Source organism: Oryctolagus cuniculus, chromosome 1, assembly GCF_964237555.1.
Source record: "Oryctolagus cuniculus chromosome 1, mOryCun1.1, whole genome shotgun sequence".
Lineage (NCBI taxonomy): Eukaryota > Metazoa > Chordata > Mammalia > Lagomorpha > Leporidae > Oryctolagus > Oryctolagus cuniculus.
In genome coordinates, this window is record NC_091432.1 from 147,092,193 (window position 1) to 147,114,478 (window position 22,286).

The window sequence follows — 22,286 nt, forward strand, 5'->3', positions numbered from 1 at the left end:
CACTCCCTGGCCACAGCAGAGGGCTGGCCTGGAAGAGGGGCAACCGGGACAGAATCCGGCGCCCCGACCGGGACTAGAACCCGGTGTGCCGGCGCCGCTAGGCGGAGGATTAGCCTGGTGAGCTGCGGCACCGGCCTGGTTTTTTAAGGTTTTATGGATCCTAATACAGACAAACATCTCTCTCTCTCTCTCACTCTGTATGTGTGAGTGTGCATGTATATACATGTGTGCCTGTGTCTTTATCTGTAGGACTGTCCTCTGTTTTGACCAAGGCTGACTTTAGGAAGGGAAGGACTACAGATCAACCAAACCCAGTTTAGAGGCTGAGATGTCAGATTCATTTATTCTTCATAATTTCCTCAGCCATACTAAAAACCTGATGCTGTTACAGGTGCTAAAATGACCAAATTTCAGCCTACAAGGAACTTACCTCCATATGGAGCAATTAAAAAATGAGGTTTGGGGAGAGACACAGTTTTTACACAGGGTGACCAAGGAAAGCCTTTCTGTTAAGGTATCATTTGATGTTGATAAAGTGACAGTATTGATGGTCGGTTTGTCATGACCCAAGTCATAGCTGAATACACGCTCCTTTCACAGCAGAATAAGAGAATATGTATGATTCTTTTTTTTTAAAGATTTATTTATTTATTTATATGAAAGTCAGAGTTACACAGAGAGAGGAGAGGCAGAGAGAGAGAGAGAGAGGGAGAGAGAGGTCCTCCATGCACTGGTTCACTCCCTAGTTGGCTGCAATGGCCAGAGCTGAGCCGATCCAAAGACAGGAGCCTGGAGCTTCCTTCAGGTCTCCCACGTGGGTGCAGGGGCCCAAAGACTTGGGCCATCTTCCACTGCTTTCCCAGGCCACAGCAGAGAGCTGGATCGGAAAAGGAGCAGCCGGGACTCCAACTGGCGCCCATATGGGATGGCAGCAGTACAGGTGGCGGCTTTACCTGCTATGCCAAAGTGCTGGCCCCATATTATTCTGACTTCACATATTTGTATAATAATCAGTAAAAGAAGCTGAAGATATGAAAATTATCATTTATTTCCTTTACTCTTCTAGAGTTATTTTGATAACTAGAAACGTTGGAACAGATTGCCCTCTTTACAATGAGCGTCTATGTAAATTTATAGTTCTCTGATACACCCTTTGAGATAACAAAGATGAAAGTTCACATCAACACACAAAAAGACTACAGCATGTTATTTGGTTGCTAAAGGTTATAGCATATATGTATGTGTACCCATGTTTACACACATGCATTTATATATACACACAAACACATGCACACATACACATAGATTTACCTACATATACATATAATAGTTCATGAAAGGACATAATTAAAATATAAATTTATTTTGATGCCAAAAAAATTTCTAGATCCATGAATAGTTCTTTCATAATATACGTTTTCCATGAACTTTTTGAAGACCCTGTTTGTATGTGTTTCAAAATCATTTGCACCAAAATAAATTTATCTTTTAATTCCACTTTCTACAATTTTTGATGTACCCTAATAAATACAGATATACACATGCATATTCTTGCATGTAAGCACACACACATATAACTTAGTTTCTCTCTAATCATCTGTAAAAATAGGAATTTTCACTTTGGCCTTAGGTTGGACCCTCCCCCAATTTAAACAACTTGTAGATGGTGCATCTGCACATGATGTGTGGTCTGACTTCTACTTACCATTAAAGGCCAGGCTTCATGAAGGTCATGTTTATTCCTCTTTATCTCACTAAGCTCTGGTTCATTGGCTTTGTCTCATCCAAGGACAGCTTACACATACAATCCCATGGATTATTTATCTCATGTTCTCCACTCTCATATTCCTTTTCAGGAGTTGATTTCCAAATGAAAACTCTCTTTGTAGATGGAGAGCGAACAGTTCTGCAACTCTGGGACACAGCTGGTCAGGAGAGGCAAGTGCTTGAACAACTCTTCAAACTCTGCTTAGGTTTGCGTAGACAAGACTTGCAGGGCACTTAGTGTTTTTGTACTAAATAATTATATAAAGTTAAGATGCTTTATACATAAAATTGTTTACATATTATAATTTCATGAATACTAATATTTGTCTACATCCTCTTCTTCATTTCTGTGTCAGTTGTGGGAGAAGATGTTTGTGCTTCCTTTGAACTGATGTTTGCTTGGTACGAAGAGTATTCTTTACTAATGCCCAAATTTAGATGAGGGAACACTCCCAGTGCAGTAATGGCGTGAGGGCTATGAGGGCTACTTAGCTGTGCAACTGTAAATGGTGGAGAAGAGAATCCATGTGCTCTCCTCAGTCAGGGTAGAGGTGCAAATCTACCAGCAGACTCACATATGGTGAAATTACCTTATCTCGCATTCATTGCCCATGAGCATAGTTAGAAACAGGTTCTAATATTGTCTGGCTCATTGGGAACCGAATGTATTCAGTCATTTGACAGAAGTATGGGAGTGTCTGCCACTGTAGCAGGCACTCTTCTGTGTTGTAAGATGAAAACGTGAACTAATGGACACAAATACCTTCCCTCATGGAGGTTATAATCTCTAGCAGACTGGGAGTTCCATCATTTAAAAATATTTGTGGTTGACATGGCCTTATTTAAGCACTCATAATCCATTTTCCACTTGGTGTAGAGTGAAGGCATGTGTGCTGAGATGTGCTTTTTCCCCCAGAGGTTCCTTCTACCCCATGAGTGAAGTTCTGGCACACTGTGGTGTTGGATGTTGTCAGTTCTTTCACATAACCAAAATATTCCCTACCCACCGCCCTAGAAACAGTTTTTCTCAAATGTGCTTTCCTCCCAGCTTCCTCTTGGTCCAGCATGTGGATTCTGGTAGCTTTTTGCTGAGGTTGAAATTTCTAGAACTTATGCCCTACACCCTGTCCTGGTGTTTTTTTGGGGATTGTAGACGTTCTTGAGATTGTGGAGAAAATGACTGACTTTTCCAGATCAGTCACCCAGATTTCCATCCTGTTAACTTTCACTGGGCCATTCAAGGCCTTCGAGATGGCAGTGTTTTGGCAATATTTTGTGTTAGATTCTTCTCCATTGGGACTGGCATCAGAAGAAATCAATTGGGACTGACTTTGAGAGGAAAGGATGAGGAAGAAGATGCTCATAAGAGACGGGGAATGAGGCTGTATGGAGCAGACTGGCCAGCTCTGTCCTTTTCTGTACCCAGATTCAGAAGCATTGCCAAATCTTACTTCAGAAGAGCCGACGGTGTTTTGCTGCTGTATGATGTTACGTGTGAGAAGAGCTTTCTTAATGTACGAGAATGGATAGACATGATTGCGGTAAGGAACCAAAACAGAGAACTGGACTGTTACACGGAGCGGGATAGCTCATCTCAGAAAATGCTACTGCTTGTCTCTGTCAAGGTGAACTTGATTAGAGGCCAGCGCCTGAAACTGTCAGGACGAACTGGATGCTAGAGGCTGTTTCCAAAGGCAGTTGGCAGCTATGGCCTCTTCCTTGGGAGTTGCACAAGTTCCCCCAAAGGACACTGTGGAAGAGGGCTTCTGAGAATAAAACCTCTGGATTTTCTTATAGATAAAATCAGAACCCCATGATGAGCAAGTGCAAAGCCAGGTTATTTAAAAACAAGAAGCTTTTACGAGCAAGGAGGTGGTGTGGTTGGTGTTTAGTATGATTGCATGTACACGGGGCATGGACATGTGGGTCTTTAGATATCTTAGGGTACCCCTGAAATGCCAGTTGGCATTTCCAACATGTGGCATATCATCTGTGATTTCTTTGCCTAAATAAGGTGGTATCTTCCATCTTGAGATGCTTTCGTATCCCTTGATTTCATGGTAAGCTAATTTTAAAGGTAGGAAATTATTTTAACCACATTTAGAATGCTGCCAAAGGTTTTTGATCAGTAGAAATCTACAGTTTGAGCTATTGTTAGCAGACTCTATTGAAAACTAAACCAGTGGCTAATACAATTTTTGCAATAAGTATGTTTTTTATAATTTTAAACAGGCATTATATAATAGTAGTGACTAAACAGCACAGTTTTCGTTTACTCTCAAGTTGATCTCTGGAATAAATATTCTTTTTCTGACTACAGAAGTAATGTGGAAAATGACTGCAATTGGCAATAAGACTTTGACAATATCAATATCAACCTATCAATATCAATATCATCAATATCAGTGTCTTACAGTGACTGTGAAAATAGTGGAAATGTATTATTTATGTTACATTTTTACTTCACAAAATTTTCTGTCATATTCATCTATAACATCTGAGAAAGGAAGTAAGAGACATTATTTTCACCTTTCATTAGAAAACTAAGACCTACAAAGTATAAGGCACTTGCTTGTAGAAATTTTAGTGGTTAGAATGGGTGCTCAAATGGAGCTTCCTTCGTCAACACTGGCTGCTACTGCAATAAAGCACCAAAGTGAGCAGTAAATTAACACACGAATTTGTGTCAGGAAAGGAATTCCAAAGTTCAGATAGTGCATGGAGTAGAGGCTTAAAGGAGTAAGTGCAGCTCTCTGGACTAGAGCAGTAAGTCCAGAGAGCAATGGACAATCCCAGCTGACTCATACACACTGATATTTAAGATCTCCAGAAAAACTTTTTATTGTTGAAGTTTTGAACTTAGCCTTCATTTTAAAATCTTTTAGCTTATGCTCAAGAAAAGGAAGCACAAAAGGCAAGATCAGCCGCAGTGAGATATGATAGTACTTGAAAAAGTTCATGGAAAGTAGAATTAAAATGTTTATTATGCTGTAATTTCATTCTGCGCATTTTCTGTGAACTTTTGAAGACTCCTTGTAGCCCTTACATTAAGTTGTCAGCCATAGCGTGTGCCAGGACGTCCACTGCCATAACTGGCTAAGCACCTGCATGTTGTGAGTCACCTTTTCAGCGTGGCTACCACCTGTCCATAGGGTCTAGAAAGGTAGAAGAGGTATTCAAGATGAATTTTTGAATTAGTTATGGTAGACAAATTAGGTAGCATGTGGCATCTGCTTTTTACTTTGCAAAAAAAAACAACAAAAAAAAAAAAAAAAAGAGAGAGAGAACATAATGAAGCTTCTCTAAGTCTCACTTTTGAATTCTGATGAGATCCTGCAGGGAAGATCAACAGCTTACAGTAGATATGGCTGGAAACAAATCTTGGGCAGTCGGCTGGAGGATTGATAAACAGTAGAATGTCCATGGTGAATGGATGGTGGGAATTAATCATTGTACACTTTGATCCAAAACTGCTGGGTTACAAAGTCTTGTACTAGAATTTTGGATTAAATAGAGTTGTGGCCATTTACTTACTGTAATGACTATTTTGTTGTTTGAATAGTTAGGTAGAACCTAAATGGTGACAGTTGAGATAAAAGATCTCGTCCTAACTTTTACACAATCAAAAATATTTTTGAGTGACTCCACTGCATTTACTCTTCTATGTACTTGAGATGTATCTGTTAATAGAAATAAGAGCCCTGGCCTTATAGAGCTTGTATTGTAGTGCAGAAAGCAGATTTAAAGCAACAAACATAAATAAATGAAACAAATGCTGGAAAGTATTTAGTGTTCATTAGTGAGGTGGAGGTGTTACTTAGGCCACAACGTGCAGGAGATTCCAATATTACCTATGTGACCTGTGGTGAGTCATTTAGAGGCTCACGCTCTTGGCTTACTTAAGTGAATGTTTTGTCATTGGCTTCTAAATCTTGCCCCCTTGAATCCTGACATCACCAAAGAGCACAATTAATGAACACATTAATGGGTGGAGCCAGGAATTTTTGGGAGAGCCTTTCATTCTCTTCTCCCTTTGACTACAGTGAAAGGAACACTGTCTGAAGAGAAAGGAAGTCAAGTTCAATTTCATTTTAAGCCTTGTTTCCTTGTTTTTAAAGATTATTTATTTATTTGAAAAGCAAAGTTACAGCAAGAGAGAGAAAGAGAGAGAGAGAGAGAGAGAGAGAGAGATCTTCCATCCTTTGGTTCACTCCCTAAATGGCCACAATGGCCAGAGCTGGGCAGGTCTAAAGGCAGGAGCTTCATCCAGGTCTCCCATGAGGGTACAGGGGCCCCAAGCATTTGGGTCATCTTCCTCTACTTTCCCAGGCACACTAGCAGGGAGCTGGATCAGAAGTGGAGCAGCCAGGACTTGAAACAATGCCCACGTGGGATGCCGGCATCACAGGCGGCAGCTTTACTTGCTATGCCACGGTGCCAACCACAGCCTCATTTCTTGTCATCGTGGAAGTCCCAAACTGAGTGAGCAGCAGCTGTCTGTAGGCTCCCTGAGACTAGTTCTCACATATGTCAATCAGGGCTGCTGCCAGTCCTATTTAGGAACCAGACAAACATTGATCTTTAGGATTTCTGCATTTTGCTTTTGTTGTAAACCAAAGAGCAATGAACATGGAACTTTTTAAAAGATTTACTTATTTATTTATTTGAAAGGCAGAGTTACGAAGAGAGAGAGAGATAGAGAATCTTCCATCTGCTGATTTACCCCAAAATGACCACAACTGTCAGGACTGGTCCGGGCTGAAGCCAGGAGCTCAGAACTCTATCTGGTTCTCCCACATGGATGGCAGGTTCCTAAACACTGGGGCCACCTTCCATTGCTTTCCCAAGAGCATTGGCAGGAAGTTGGATCAGAAGTGGAGCAGCCAGGACTCACTCGAACCTTTGCTCATATGGGATACTGGCCTCACTGGCTGAGGCTTAACTCGTTATACCACCAAGGCAGCCCCATGTTGTGGAACTTCTGAACTACACTTTTGTCCCACAGTGGTGGAAAAATTATCTGTGCGTTTTATGCCTGGGTTAGTGACATTGACTTGTAATCATTGTTGTTTGAAATAAAAGTATAAGGTAGAAAATTGTGTGGGTACTACAGCCAAATAGAACTCTGAGGTCATGTTTCTTAATTTATGTTAGTTTGTATTTGTGTGCTAGAGATAAGAAATTAGTAAATACCAATTTTCCTTTGCATAAAATGGACTTATCCCAGTACCTGCTCTCTTGTCATTAATGTAAGGATGGAACCTTGCCTGAGTAGCATGGTTATGGAGTTAGTGTGGGACCAGGCCCTGGTCCTTACACTTTTTTATTTAATTTCTCTGAATTCCATTTTCTCACCTATGAATAGGAGGACAGTATGGGGATGTTTAGAGATATTTTGAGACTTAAAGATATAATCTTCAATATAATGTAAATAATTCTGTTATTATAGTTGATGGCAAGACTTTGACAAGGATGAATAAGACACCTTGTTCTACAGAAATAAGACTTACAGTAGTAATGAAAGTGCTAGCATTTATGTGACGTGTTCACTTCACCAAGTGTGGAATCCATCGTTTTGCACACAAGGGACAGTTGGAAAATGGTAACTGCTGCTGCCCTAGTTGTCCTCGTCATGATCTCCATGTGGCCCATGTTTGTTTGTTTGTTTTGTTTCTTCTTGGAAGGATGCAGCCCATGAGATGATCCCTATCATGCTGGTGGGAAACAAGGCTGACCTTCGAGACTCCGCTTCTGCAGAGGGGCAACAGTGTGTCTCAGGGTACTTTGGAGAAAAGCTGGCCATGGTGAGCATGAGGGTGGTCTGAACTGGGAGGGACTGTGGGGGTGCAATGACTTTGGAGTCAATGCCCTTCCCCTTTTGTGTACCTTTGCTTGAGAGAGTCTCAGTCCAACCTCCTCCCCGTTTGATGAGGCACGGTGCCCCTCACGCAGGCAGAGCTCCCAGCGCCCTCCTCTTGAGTGTGATCGATTCCCCCTTAAAGGAAAACATTCACATGCTCAATTCCTCCACTGAGCGTCACTGCAAAGAGGAGCTGGAATAATCCTGTCCTCATCCTCCTCCCTCTAAGCCAGTTCCTGGAATCCTTCTCTAGTCCTGAAGTCCAGGTAGAGGAAAATGAACGGAAGTCCTGTTCTGAAAAGGTGTGCTTGACCCCAGGGGTTACCGTACCAGGGGACAGGAGATGGAGCAGGGCCTCACCTGGGTGAAAGGGAATCAAAAGACTTTTTTCTTGAAGATTCGTGCTTATTTAAAATAGTCTAAAATTAATTTGGGTTATGCGTGTAAAAGGGATGAAGTACGATCCTGTCCAGGTTGTTACTGTGGGCCGTGTTTGCTCCTGTATACTGTCATCCTGTCAGGATGTAGTGTAGCCCTCTTATGAGTTGACCTGTGCAAGGAATCAGAGGCACCTTGGGCCAAGCAAGTTCACCCTGTCCTGGTCAGATCTGATGGTGGTGTTGTCAGTCATCAGCACCATGAAAGGACTATTCTGTAGCATATGTGTGTGAACTTTTAAGTTTTACTCTTTTAAGTTGGAAAGTCTTGTTTTAAATCTTAAAATTGCTAACTGGATGTGATAATCTTCAAAACTGGACAGTGAAATACGGAAGAGATTCATTTAACATACATGAAGTTGTATCTGCCGTGTGGCAAACACTTCATTATGCGCCAAGCAAAACAGTCTTTGCCATCTCATAGTTTACTGTCTGGCGGAGACAGACAGGAAACTCGTGTAACCCACATGCCCAACGCTGCCCCACACTAGCAGAGCCCCAGGGTTTGCTTGCGTATGCATCTCAGGACCTCCACCCCCCCTGCATCCTCAGAGGCAGGCTCTGTTTTATCGGTAACATCCTGCTCATAGAAGTAAGCAGCAGCTGCTGCTGTCTCTACTAGACAATATGTTCATTTTCGGTTTCTATAGATATTCTATGAGTTGGGGTCTCCTGGATATATACCCCCTTAGGGAGTCTTCCCATGTCTGCTTCTTTCTCTCCCTGCTCCAGAGAAATCATCTAATGCTACCCTTGTCCCACACAAGGTTGTTTAAAACCCACACCCAATGACACAGTGCACTCAGTTCTCCTTGCTTAAAAAGAAAACGTCTTCAATTTGTTAGACAAAGACACACAAAGGTAACTTCAGCAGCTGCAACAGTAGCAAGAACAATTCAGGAAAAATACAGAGTGCCATGAGGTTTTCTAAGAAGACCTAGTAAAGACTTCTCAGGGTTTGAAAAGTGTGAATCTTAACTTCAAGGAAGGATTTCCTAAAAATTCAAACTGTAAAGTAGAAGCTGTAGGAAGTAGTTAGCCGTGGTGAAGGTGGTGGAGGAAGTAGGGGGCAGCCTAGGTAATGGGGAGAGCAGGTGCAAGGTCCTGAGTTCAGAAGGAATTGGGAGCACTGCAGGGTAACAGGGGCTTTACAGCTGCAGGGGAATGGTGGGAGGTTAACTGGGGCCACAACAAACTGGGCCGTGTTAGCCATGGAAAAATCATTTAAACGTTACCTAAAGAAGAGCCAGGAGTCACTGAAAGATGAAACTTGTATAACTTAAATATATAATTAAAAAAAGGTTTGGAAGAAGGAGAATGATCTGATCAGTGATCATATTCATAACCACTGGGAGGTTATATTAGAGGACTAGAAAACACGTGTTAATTTTAGTGAGACACAGGATGTCAAATTCTGGTAGGAAAGATAATGGTGTGAAATAGGATGTTCCTGACCTGCCGGCCAAAAAGAAACGTCCCTTTGATTGACATCAAACTCCTGAGTGGTTACCTTCCGCCATCATCTTTGTCTCTCTCAAATTATTTGATGGAATTTGATAGCATGTGTGTGAAAGCTGGAAATAAAACCTCGAAGCATGAAATATGTGTTGTTTTAATGCAGAGTAAAAATTTGTAGGACTTATTTCTAGAAGAACTACATTCAGAGATTTAAGTATTGAAACTCTGACTTTAAATCCTTAACTGTTAGTCTCTCAGCATGCTAAAGGGAACGTATATTTTATTTTATCTTACTGATTTGAAATTCCAGGAATTGCAAGTTAAAGGCTCTGTTTAATTGTGTGCATTCCTTTTCCACAGACCTATGGTGCCTTATTCTGTGAAACAAGTGCCAAAGATGGTTCCAATGTGGTGGAAGCTGTTCTACATCTTGCTCGGTAAAGTCTGGCCTTGTATTTGGAAAACTGGAATGTGAGATTGCATTTTTACCTAGGTAGCGCATAGGTCAAATTTCTTGACCAGATCGCATAGGTAGAATATACTGGTACTTCAAAAGCTTTATGGGAAAGGAGTTAAAAGGTAAGAATAGGGATGGACACACATTTGGCATAACACTGAAGATGCCACTTGTGGTCACTGCAGTGTTGGGGCTGAGTCCTGGCTCTGCTTCCAGTTCCAGCTTTCTGCTCATGCGCAGCCTGCAGATGGCAGATTGAGTTCTCGGTTCCCAGTTTTGGCTGGGCCCAGTCCTAGCTGTTATGGGCATTTGGGGAGTGAACCACTACATGCAGATCTCTCTATGTATGTATATTGATCTGTCTATATGTCTTTCTCTGGGTGTATCTCTGCCTTTCGAATAAATAACTTCCTAAAACTAAAATAAAAGTCAAGTTTACTTTGGTACTTTTTTTTAAATCCATGTATAGCTTTTTTATAATATGTATTGTCCCTGAACTTTTTGATGATTCATGTACAGGGATCTCAAAAGTTTTGCAAGGCAATCAACTTATCTTTTAATTCCATTTTCTATGAACTTTTTGAGGTGCCCATGTACAACAGGAAATATATAGCCATGAAGCAGATATGCATGGATATGATAAAAGCTGGTAATGCTGCCTGTTCTCTTTGAACAGTGGCAAAATATCTTCTCTGCCAAACAAAACAGGTGCATCCAAAGTGCCATTGACATTTCTGGAAAATGTCACCACAAAGCTAATAGTTGACTTATAGGAGTTATTTTCAGGAACCAGATTTTAAACACTAGAGACTATTGTGGATACAGCTCTTGTGACCTTATCCTGGGTTTAAGAAAAGTGGTGTAGTGGGTCAGTGTCAAAATGAGTAGTACCTAGGTAATTATTATGTTGATAGTGGTGTTATTAAATAATAAATAACATTTTGGAATACAGATTAGAATACGAATTATGTTATTTAAGGAGTTGAATATAAATATTCATGTTTTAATTCTTAAAGTGTTCTAGGAAATAACAATGTTATTGTTAGATTTATTGCTTCTGTGTAGTTTTTGCAACAAATGAAAAAATGATCCTTTACTGTACTACAGGGATTAAATATCAAAAACAAAAAAAGGAAAAATCAAAATGGACAGTCATAAAATTTGTGACAATGATCTCCAGTTGCAAACAAAGCAAAAACATAATTTTAAATGTGCAATTATATTTTTGAGTACTTGTGAGATTTTATAAGAATCTTTTGTGTGATAATTGACCTGTTCAGCTAGTAAACATTGACAGTTATGGTGGTATTTTCAATGCTGGTTTTGAATTAGTGACTTGGTATTTATAGTGCCTAATAGACCAATGTTCTGTTAGTGGAATGTTTGGACTAGAGATTTGGGATTTTTGCCTTCATCTGAGGGGATTGAGAAACAGGTGTCAGGACTTTTGGTGACTTGCTTGGTACTTGTTTGTGGCAGGGCTTGGCAGATGACCTAGGCTAATATCCAGTGCCTTTGAACATCTTTCCCTTTGACATCAGTCCAAGTATGATACCTCCCACCCCCCATCCACTTCCCCATAACACCAGAAATCCTCTGTGTAAAGCAGAAACTTTGTTTCCTACAACAGGTAGGAAAAAAGAAAATATTTAAACATGTTTAGATTCAAATAATTACATGTTCTGTGGCTTGTGATTGTTAAGGAAATAATGAATTAATATCACATTTGGCAAAAAAAGTCCCTGAGTAAAACTTTTATGTGAGGGTACTTCAAATAGTTAGTGGAAAATGGAATTAAAAGATAAGCTTTTATCTTTTAATAAAAAGGGGACAAAAAGTTGAAATTCATGTGACTGTAGGGTGGGTCAGATAATGTAATCTGCCACTTTGCAGTTCTTAGGGAATATAAATTACTTTGGTCAGAAAGCTACATTCAATAAAGGGGGAATAGTTACATGAAATTCAGTGTTTGACTTTACTAAAGGTAGATGTTTGGTGTTGGTGTTTCATGAGTATATACCTGAGGATTCTTGGATGGAGGTGATGTAGCTGACAGAGAGCCTAGGAATGGGGAAGGCCCTGCGGGTCTTTAGAGAATCCTTGGGCCCAAGGTTCAACACAGTGTCAGTGCTGCCTTAGCCTTGTTCAGTGGAGTGCTGAATTGATGCTCCCACAAGCTGGGAAGGATGTGGTAGGGTCAGCCTTTATACAAAGAGAATATCTATAATCCCCAAATCCAATAGTGTTGCAAAATCCAAAACTTTTTGAGTACAGATGTACACTGAAAAAGTTTGAGTATATGTGCGTGTGGGGGGATTGAGGGTGGGCAGGCTTAGGAGTTTTGGCATGGTGATTAAGATGCCCACATCCCAGTGGTGCTGGGTTAAATACTTGACTCTGGCCATTGCAGACTCTGGGAGGTGCCTTCTGATGGCTCAAGTAGTTAGATCCCTGCCACTCTTGTGGTAGACCTGGATTGAGTTCTAGCTCAATCCAATATTGGCTGTTATATTCATTTGGAGAGTGAGCCAGTGGGAGAGATCTTGGGCTCTCTCACTCTCTCTTTCTCTCTCTCTCATAATTTTTTAAAACTTAATTAAGCATTTGGAACACTTCGAACTTTTGATTTTTGGATTAGGGATACTCAGCTGGTAAAGTCTATGCAATTATTCCAAAAATCTGGAAAACACAGATATATGAAAAACTTCTAGTCCCAAGCATTTCAGATAAGAGATACTCATTTTGCACCAGGCAGGGTGCTTCAAAATGTTTGTGGAAAAATCAAATTAAATGATGTTTATTTTATTGCAAAACAATTTTTAAATGCATGTGTAGTTTTTTCATAATACCAATTTTTCATGAACTTTTTGAAGGCTCTTCATCTGCATGGATTTCAAACATTTTTTCCACCAAGCAGACATCTTAAATTCTGTTTTCCATAACCTTTTTGAAGTCCCTTCATATGTGAGCACAGCTGCTGCCCAGAATATTGAAGGATTGTGACATAAGGAGAGTTGAAGTTCTTTCTTGAATCTACTCCTAAATAGCTAAGGAGCCTTCAATAAGCTCCTGTCTCTCTTTAGGCACCTGAAATCTTTCCAATGAGGAAGAGGGTTGAATAAAATGATCTCAGATATCCTTTCTAATAGTCTGAGATTCTATCCATGAGGGGACTTCAGAAAGTTATTGGAAAATGGAATGGAAAGATGTTTATTTAGGTGAAAAAATTTTGAAAAAACATGCAGCTTTTTTCTCCTTCTCTCCTCCCTCACTTACTTTCTTTCTTCCTTCATCCCTTCCTTGTTCAGTAAGTATGCTAGCAAGTTTGATGAAGAGAGTACACCTGACAGGCCAGGGGGCCATCTTTGTAAGGAACTGAGAGTTTGTACTATGACTGGAGTTTTCATGGATATGAGTATGGACTCTCCATTTCTTCTCTCCCATCCCTGTGGGAGATATCCCTGGGTGAAGGGCATCCTGCGTGTGGAATTCCTGAAATTCCTCCCAGAACTTCATAGTGAACCTCATAGCCTCTTCAGTGTGGGACTGGGAAGTTTCCCATAAGGTGTCCCTGGGAGAGGGCTGGAACCCACCAAACAAGGGTATGCAACAAGGGCAAGACTTTTGATGTCTAAATACTGGTCTGTTTCCAAGGCTTGCTGTTTTTTTTTTTTATTTTTTTAATTTTTTTTTATTTTTTGACAGGCAGAGTGGACAGTGCGAGAGAGAGACAGAGAGAAAGGTCTTCCTTTGCTGTTGGTTCACCCTCCAATGGCTGCCGCGGCCAGCGTGCTGTGGCCGGCACACCGCGCTGATCCAATGGCAGGAGCAGGTACTTATCCTGGTCTCCCATGGGGTGCAGGGTCCAAGCACTTGGGCCATCCTCCACTGCACTCCCTGGCCACAGCAGAGAGCTGGCCTGGAAGAGGGGCAACCGGGACAGAATCTGGCGCCCCGAGCGGGACTAGAACGCGGTGTGCCGGCGCTGCTAGGCGGAGGATTAGCCTAGTGAGCCATGGCGCCGGCCAAGGCTTGCTTCTACATTTTCCCTCATTCCACTGCACAAAATAAATTCCCTTTTCTTCAAAAACTTTGGATTTTCTTCAGCCCCTCTTACACACATAGGCTAATGCCTACCTAGCTACCTTACCATTCTCCCCTCAAGAGAAGTGACCCGTAATCTTATGGGAGTAGCATGGGTGAAAGGCCATCTTCTGTATTTTCTTTGACCTGGCACTGGGGTGTGGAGCTGCTTGTGGGTTTTCTTCTCTTGCTGTCTGTCCTGTGGTACTTGAGATAGCCTTGGAAAAGATTGTCCTGCATAGTCCAGAGGACTGGGCATGTTGTCCAATGCGATAAGCTGGAAGCCCTGCCTCACAACTTTCTGGAGCTGGACAGCTTTTATTCTTTAGAGACAAAATGAACCAGTGCAGGGCCAACACTGTGGCTCAGTGGGTTAAAGCCCCCACCTGCAGTGCCGGCATCCCATATGTGTATGGTTCGAGTCCTGGCTGCTCCTCTTCCAATCCAGCTATTTGCTATGTCCTGGGAAAGCAGTGGAAGATGGCCCAGATCCTTGGGCCGCTGAACCCGCATGGGAGACCTGGAAGAAGCTCCTGGCTACTGGCTTCTGATCAGCTCAGCTCTGGCCATTGTTATTTGGGAAGTGAACCAGCAGATGGAAGACATTTATTTCTCTCTCTGACTCTACCTTTCTCTGTAACTCTGTCTTTCAAATAAATAAAATAAATCTTTAAAAAAATGAACCAGTACATTAAAGACATTTGGTATAAAGAGACGCAGTAAGATAATGAGAGCTATCGAGCCAAAAAGAGACAACAACCAGGATTTCCATGACCCAGTGCTAAGCCAGAAATTCCAGCTCTGTTGGACCCTGTTTGTCTGACCTCATTCAGGAAATGCTGAATACAGTTTTATATCTGTCTAGTTGGATTGACCAAAATCAACAGTCTTGAAGCATGTCACAGACACCCCTTGGGAAGCAGTTAGCATGTCTAAAGTCTACCCATTTTGAAGGACTTGGTTTGGCAAACATAGTGAGGGACCTTAGTCATAGCAGCCTGCACCTGGATAAAGGCTGTGTTTTGTTCTCTTTCCCAATGGAGGAGTCCCTGTTTTGGCTCACTCTTGACAGTCTTCTACAGAGACTTCCCCATACCTGGGTATTCATAACCTGTTAGAGAAATGCAGAAGTTGTCTTCAGATTGTAGGAGTAGGAATTTGCTGTGCAGCCTGTATTCTCTCTGGGGCCAGTCTCTGTTCCCCAGGGTGAGGACGAGTCATAAATTGCTTCCCGACAGACTAGTTGTTCTTTCTCCTTGGACACCTGTAGCCACATTCTGTTAGGAAGTTAAGGGCACTAGTCAGATGCCCAACACTGGAGTCTCAAGTAGGTTAACAGACTAGCAAATAAATAATCTCTCTAACCCCCTCAAGAGAGTCCCTTAGACCCTCCCCTCCAAGGGCCTGTCCAAACAGGTAGAGGCTCTCTGTAAATCCTTGCGACAGCATTGTCCTTGCAGTCTTTACACATTTCCATAAACTTTTGGAAGGCCTTTTGTATTCTAGCCTGTACTCCACTGAATGACATAATGACAATTTAATGCTCAGTTATCTTAAGGGGTTACATGATGGTTAAATGGCCCCAGTCACACCCATAGTGCAGAATCGATTCTCTTTATTGTATCATAAAGTTGGGGTGGCCTAAGCTGCCTATGCCTTCCTTTCCTTCTGCTCCTCTGTGCCCTGTTGAGGCAGGCAGGCATCTGCCCTGCTTGTAGTGCTTAGACAGCAGCTTGTGTTGTTTGCTTAAAAAACTGTGGGCAAAGGCATTTGGATAACAAGGTCATTTTAGTTGAATAATGTTATGTTATAGTTAGTTTTAAAGTTTTTGACAATTAAAGAAATCAGACAAGCTTTTGTGAATTACCAAACACTTTTTAAAATTATTATTGTTGGTGTAGTAAGGCCTGGTTTCGAGCCTCTGGTTATGGAAACAGTGTTAAATGTTAAAATAAAGCAAATATATGCAAACTCCAACTGCTTTACATTCTGCCTTCAGATTTGCTTGTGAAAGCACCCATGTCTTAAATGGAAACGTTACAGTTTCTATGGGCAGAATTATCAATTTTTGAAGTCTTAACAACCTTCAGAAAATTACATATAAATGTAAACCTTGTAAGTCCTCAATTTAAGTTTCAGTTCCTTCTATGCCATGTAATGTCGACAAACTTAACCTGAAGAATGCATGGATTTGCCTTGTCTGAAAAAGAATTCATTGTTGAAGGGAGGACATAAGTGTTCGATTAACAGACTGAACGACTCAGCCATTTATTGGAAAACCTTTCAATCCCAGGAAATGCTTATCTTAGAAATGCCACTTCCTTGCTGTGCTGACAGGCTCTCTTTCCTAACCATTGTGCCATCGGTATGGGAGTTTGCCATCACCAGGACTGCAGGCTTCAAACCTTTTGTAGTAAGCTCAATTCAACAGGCATTAATTGATCAATGGCCTGATAATAGAGAAAAACACAAATACTTGGGCTGCTGTATCAGTTTAGCACAAGAATTGACCTTGTTGTGTGTAAATCTCTGTATAAGACTGGTTCGTCTAAAGCACCATTGTAAGCATATGGTAATTTTTGGTGAGGTCACTTCATTTTTCCCAACCATAAACCTATTTTAAGTGTTTGGAGTTAGATCTTTCTGATTTTGTTAAAGTGATACATGCCTGATGAAATTTAGGTTATGTCTTTTTCCTCCCTACTACTTGCTTTCAGGTTTATTAATGTCTGTATTACCAGTACTTAACATGTTGATAGCCCCATGCTACATTCAGTAGAGATATCAAGGAAATAAAAGACAGGCATTGAGTATGAACATTAGTGGGGAAAAAATGAAAAATATGCATGATCTTCAAAAGGCTTACAGAAAATGCACATTATCTTTTATTTCAATGTTCCTGTGACCTTTTAGACGTACTCTTTTCTATTACCAGGCCACCTCGTGATATGTGGCTGATAGAGTCCATTGCACCTCCCTGAAGGGAGAGATGCAGGTTGTTGTATGAGAAGAGTACAATTATTGTATGCATTTTACAGGTGAGAAAACAGAGTATTAGAATGTGTACTCCGCTTACTCCGAGTGACCCAGCTAGTGGTGAACTCGGAACTCTTCACTGCTGGCCCGAGTCACTTGCCACTGGGATGTTGGTGATCTCAGGATTCCAGTGTGCACTCTCTTCCTCTTTGCTCTCTCTTTCTGCCTGGTGTCTTCCCTGCTTACGGCTTCTGGAACTATTTCTACCTGGTGATTTCCAGTTTCTGTAATTTTTAACCCCACTTCTTATTAAAATACCGTAAGACATAGAAACTACACATGCACCATGACATCATTTCCAAATCCTAATGTGCTACTGTTCTTTGGAAATTGTTCATCATTCTGTATTCCCTTTCTCAGGAATCTACCATAATTGTGATTAAAAAATTAGGCATCTAAAGTCAGTCTTGATTCCTTTCCTCAATCCCCACTTCCACTGTGCTCTGCAGGGGCCCTGCTGAATCAGGGACCTCTCTGTTTCTCTCAAATCCATGCATTTCTCTCTTGCTCTCATGCTCTCTTTGCTTTGGTGCAGGCCTCAAAATGTTCTGCCTGGGTTAGTGCAAGAGTTTCTGCCCCAGTTTCTCCACTATCATTCACTTCCACCCTATAATCAGGGTGATCTTTCTAAATAAAAATCCAATGAATGTTTACTTGCCTACTTACAACCCCATACTGGTGTCCTGCATGCGACATAAAGACCCTGCTCCTTAGCCTGTGGTTGATGCTCCTTCCTAGCCTGACCGCACAGACCCTCCTGCTTGAATCTATTATCTTTTTCCCCAAGTGAAGGATAATCTGTAGACACAGCAAACTCTGTGTCTGGTTATGGCGAAGCTGTTTGATGCCTTTTCCTTTACAGCCATCAGTTACTGCACCTGGAATCTCCTTCCCTCATTCAACTAAAGGGGAATTTTTGTTGTTTCAAGAGGTCCCCCTAATGTCAAAGTCTGCATGAAGCTTCCTAAAGCCTGGAACACACTGCACGTGTGTGTTGGCAGCTCGCAAGGACTTTCCAGTATGTAGGCATCTGTCTCCCTTAAAGCTTACTAGCAGAGGGCTGCAGAGGCTGGCAGAAATTGGGCATTTGTTGAATGACAAAGCTGCCGAGAGTTTGTATTTGGAAGTTGTGTTAATTTTCTCCTTTCACTGTAACAAATTCCCACAGATGTAGTGGCTGAAACAATACACATTCACTGGGTGACAGTTCTGCAGGACTGCAGTCCGAGCTGGGTCTTCCATGAAGTTCCAAGTTGAATTGTGTTTCCTCTTTTTTTTCCCTCCTGATTTTTGTTTCTTCATCTGCTGTGTGAGGATAATAAGACCCAACCTGTCTTAAATCAGAAAAATTCTGACTCACAAGACAGTGGCTTTCAAAAGTGAGGACACATTAGAAATTTCTGAAGCTGCACTGGCCAGTTTTGTAGCCACTGTACACTTTAAATGTGGCTAGTCCAAATTGAGTTATGCTAAACGTATTCAGTATATACAGGGTTTTGAACACAGTACATAAATTATGTAATTATATATAAACTATAAACTCACTTAAGTAATTTATTGATTACATTCTTAAATGATAAAGTTTTTGCTGTACTGGGTTTGAAATATTAATAATATAGCAATAAAATTAACTCATCTGTCATTTTCACATTTGTTTGGTGTGGCTACTAAACAATTTAAAGTGACATATGTAAAATCATTTTGTATTTCTGTTAAACAGAATTGTTCTACCATAAATATGTAGGTTCCCAGCAGTTCTAGTTATCTGCTCCCATAGCAAACCATCCCTAAACTTAGATGCCTAAAGCAACAACATTTTTAAATCTCTTCCAATAATCAAAGTTTTCTAGTTGTTGGCTGGAAGTTTCCTCAACTGCTCTTGCTTGGGATGTGTCACACATATTTGGTCAGATGGTCACAGCGACTATCACTTGCACTGGATATCTTCCTTTGGGTACTCCTCCTTTTCTCCCTGTGGCTTTTCTCCATGTGGCATCTCATTCCCCACTACCATTCTGTGGCCTTTGTCCATTGAAGAGTCTGGATTTCTTAAATGGTAGCCCAAGGCTCCAAGGGAAGGAGATTGAAACGGCCAGACTTGCTGATGCCTGGGCCTGGAATTTTCAGAGCATGATTCTTTGCAGAATCTAATGTTCTAAGTAGGCAGAGAGCTGTCCATGACCAAAGGCAAAGCTCATTCTCTGCTGGAGGAATGCCAGGCCCTGACAAGGAAGAGTGGGGTTATTTTGGACCATCTTGGGGATGTGGTGCAACACTCATCTCACTCACTAAGGTGATCGTTCAGCTTGTCTAAGGCGGGACATCTACATCTTCACATTTCACAAACATCCTCAAAGGCTACACTTGGAAGGACTCTTCCCTGGAGGTTTCATAACAGATTTTACGTGTTTCAGGATTGCCTTAGAAATAATTCTAGGGGCTGGCACCATGGAATAGCAGGTTAAGCTGACACTTGTGTTGCCAGCATCCCATATGGGTTCATATCCTGACTGCTTCACTTCTGATCCATTTCCTGCTAATGCACCTAGGAAAGCAGCAAAAGATGGCCAAAGTATTTGGGCCTCTGCACCTATGTGGGAGACCTGGATGTAGTCAGCCTGGCCGGCATGGCCATTTGAGGCTAACAAACAGATGAAAGATCTCTGTCTGTCTCTCCTGACTTTGTGTGTATGTGCCTGTCTCTCTAACTGCCTTTCAAATAAATAAAATCTTTATTAAACATGTTAATTCACATTCTTCTCAGCAGCACAAGAAAATTTCTTTAGGATAAGACCATATACGAGGCCATAAAGCAAGTCTCCATAAATTCAAAAAAATCAAAATCATACTATGCGTCTTCTGTGATCACAATAGATTGAAGCTTGAAATCAGCAGCTTGGGAATTTCTAGAACATATGTAAACTCATGGAGACTGAACAACAAACTCTTAAATGAATAGTGGGGCATAGAAGAAATGAATAGAGAAATAAATTCCTAGAAATGAATGAAGATGACAACATATCATATCAAAACTTATGAATACAGCAAAAGCAGTTTTAAGACAGAAGTTTATAGCAATTAGTGCCTACATCAAGAAACAGGAAAGTCATAAAAATAAATGAGCTATCAGTGTATCTCAGGGACCTAGAAAAACAAACAAACAAATCAAATCCCAAATTCATAGGAGGAAAGAAATAATTAAAATAAAAGAAGAAATAAATAAAATTGAAACAAAAAAATTACAAAATATCAACAAAATGAAGAGCTAATTTTTTGAAAAAATAAACAAAATTGACACACCATTATCCAACTAACCAGGAAAAAAAGGGAGAAAACCCATTTTAATAAAATTAGAGATAAAAAAGGAAATGTAAAAACAGATATCACAAAAATAAAAAGAGTCATCAGGAATTACTACAGAGAGTAGTATGCCAACAAATTAGGAAACCTCGAAGAAATGGATAGATTCTGGACATGTACATTCTACCAAAATTGAATCATGAAGACATAGAACACCTAAACAGACCAATGACCAAGATGGAGATTAAATCTGTAATAAAAACTCTTCCAACAAAGAAAAGTCCAGGTCCTGGAGGCTTCACTGCTGAATTCTACCGGACATTTAAGGAAGACCTAACTCCAGTTCTTCTCAAGCTATTCAAAATAATTGAAAGGGAGGATATCCTCCCAAACTCCTTCCAGGAAGCCGGCATTACTTTAATTCCTAAACCAGAAAAAGAAACAACAGAAAAAAGAGAATTATAGACCAGTGTCTCTGATGAACATAGATGCAAAAATCCTCAACAAAATACTAGCCAGTTGAATCCAATAATACAACAGAAAGATCATTCACCTGGACCACGTGGGATTTATCCCGGGTATGCAGGGATGGTTCAACATCTGAAAATCAATAAATGTGATACATCATACATCACAGTAACAAATTGAAGAACAAAAACTATATGATTATCTCAAAATACACAGAGAAAGCATTTGATAAAATACAACATCCTTTCATGATGAAAACCTTAAGCAAATTGGGTATAGGAGAAACGTTCCTCGACATAATAAAGGCAATTTATGACATTCCGACAACCAGCATCCTGCTGAATGGATAAAAATTGGAGGCATTCCCATTAATATCCAGAACCAGACAATGATGCTCACTCTCACCATTGCTATTTAATGTAGTCTTGGAAGTTTTAACCAGAGCCATTAGGCAAGAAAAAGAAATCAAAGGGATACAAATTGGGAAGGAGGAAGTCAAACTATCCCTGTTTTCTGATGACATACTTCTATAAAGGGGACCCCAAAGACTCCACAAAGAGATATTGGAACTCATAAAAGAGTTTGGTAAAGTAACAGGATATAAAATCAAGACACAAAAATCAATAGCCTTTGTATACACAGACAATGTACCAGCTGAGAAAGAACTTCTAAGATAAATCCCATTCATAATAACTACACAAAAATTTAAATACCTTGGAATAAATTTAACCAAGGATATCCAAGATATCTATGATGAAAATTATAAAACATTAAAGAAAGAAATAGAAGAAGACATAAAAAAGTGGAAAAATCTTCCATGTTCATGGATTGGAAGAATCAATATCATCAAAATGTCCATACTACCAAAAGTAATTTATAGATTCAATGTGATCCCAATAAATATGCCAATGATAGTTCACATATCTAGAATAAATGATGCTAAAATTCATATGGAAACAAAAGAGACCCCACATAGCTAAAGCAATCTTAAACAACAAACACAAAGTTTAAGCATCACAATACCAGATCTCAAGACATACTATTATACATAATTATAATTATATTATACGTAATTATATATAATTAGGGCAATTATAATCAAAACAGCCTGGTTCTGATACAAAAACAGATGTATAGACCACTGGAACAGAATAGAAACTCCAGAAATCAATCCAAACATCTACAACCAACTTATCTTTGACAAAGGAGCAAAAATCAGTCCCTGGAGCCATGACAGTCTCTTCAACAAATGGTGCTGAGAAAACTGGATCTCTGCATGCAGAAATATGAAACAAGACTCCTACCTCACACCTTACACAAAAATCCACTCAATGTTGACCAGAGGCCTAAATCTATGATGTGACAGCATCAGACTACTAGAGAACATTGGGGAAACCCTACAAGACGTTGACATATGGAA

At 40.5% G+C, this 22,286-nt stretch overlaps 1 protein-coding gene across 2 annotated transcripts in view; it reads left to right on the forward strand.

Moving 5' to 3' along the window:
• RASEF (RAS and EF-hand domain containing) overlaps positions 1-22,286 on the forward strand; it is a 97,615-nt gene that overhangs the window by 69,598 nt on the left and 5,731 nt on the right. For both annotated transcript variants that reach the window (XM_070050193.1, XM_070050197.1), the window contains exons 13-16: positions 1,857-1,938; positions 3,194-3,308; positions 7,452-7,571; positions 9,883-9,959. In XM_070050193.1, the coding sequence (XP_069906294.1) occupies positions 1,857-1,938; positions 3,194-3,308; positions 7,452-7,571; positions 9,883-9,959 (394 nt within the window). The remainder of the gene's footprint in view (positions 1-1,856; positions 1,939-3,193; positions 3,309-7,451; positions 7,572-9,882; positions 9,960-22,286) is intronic.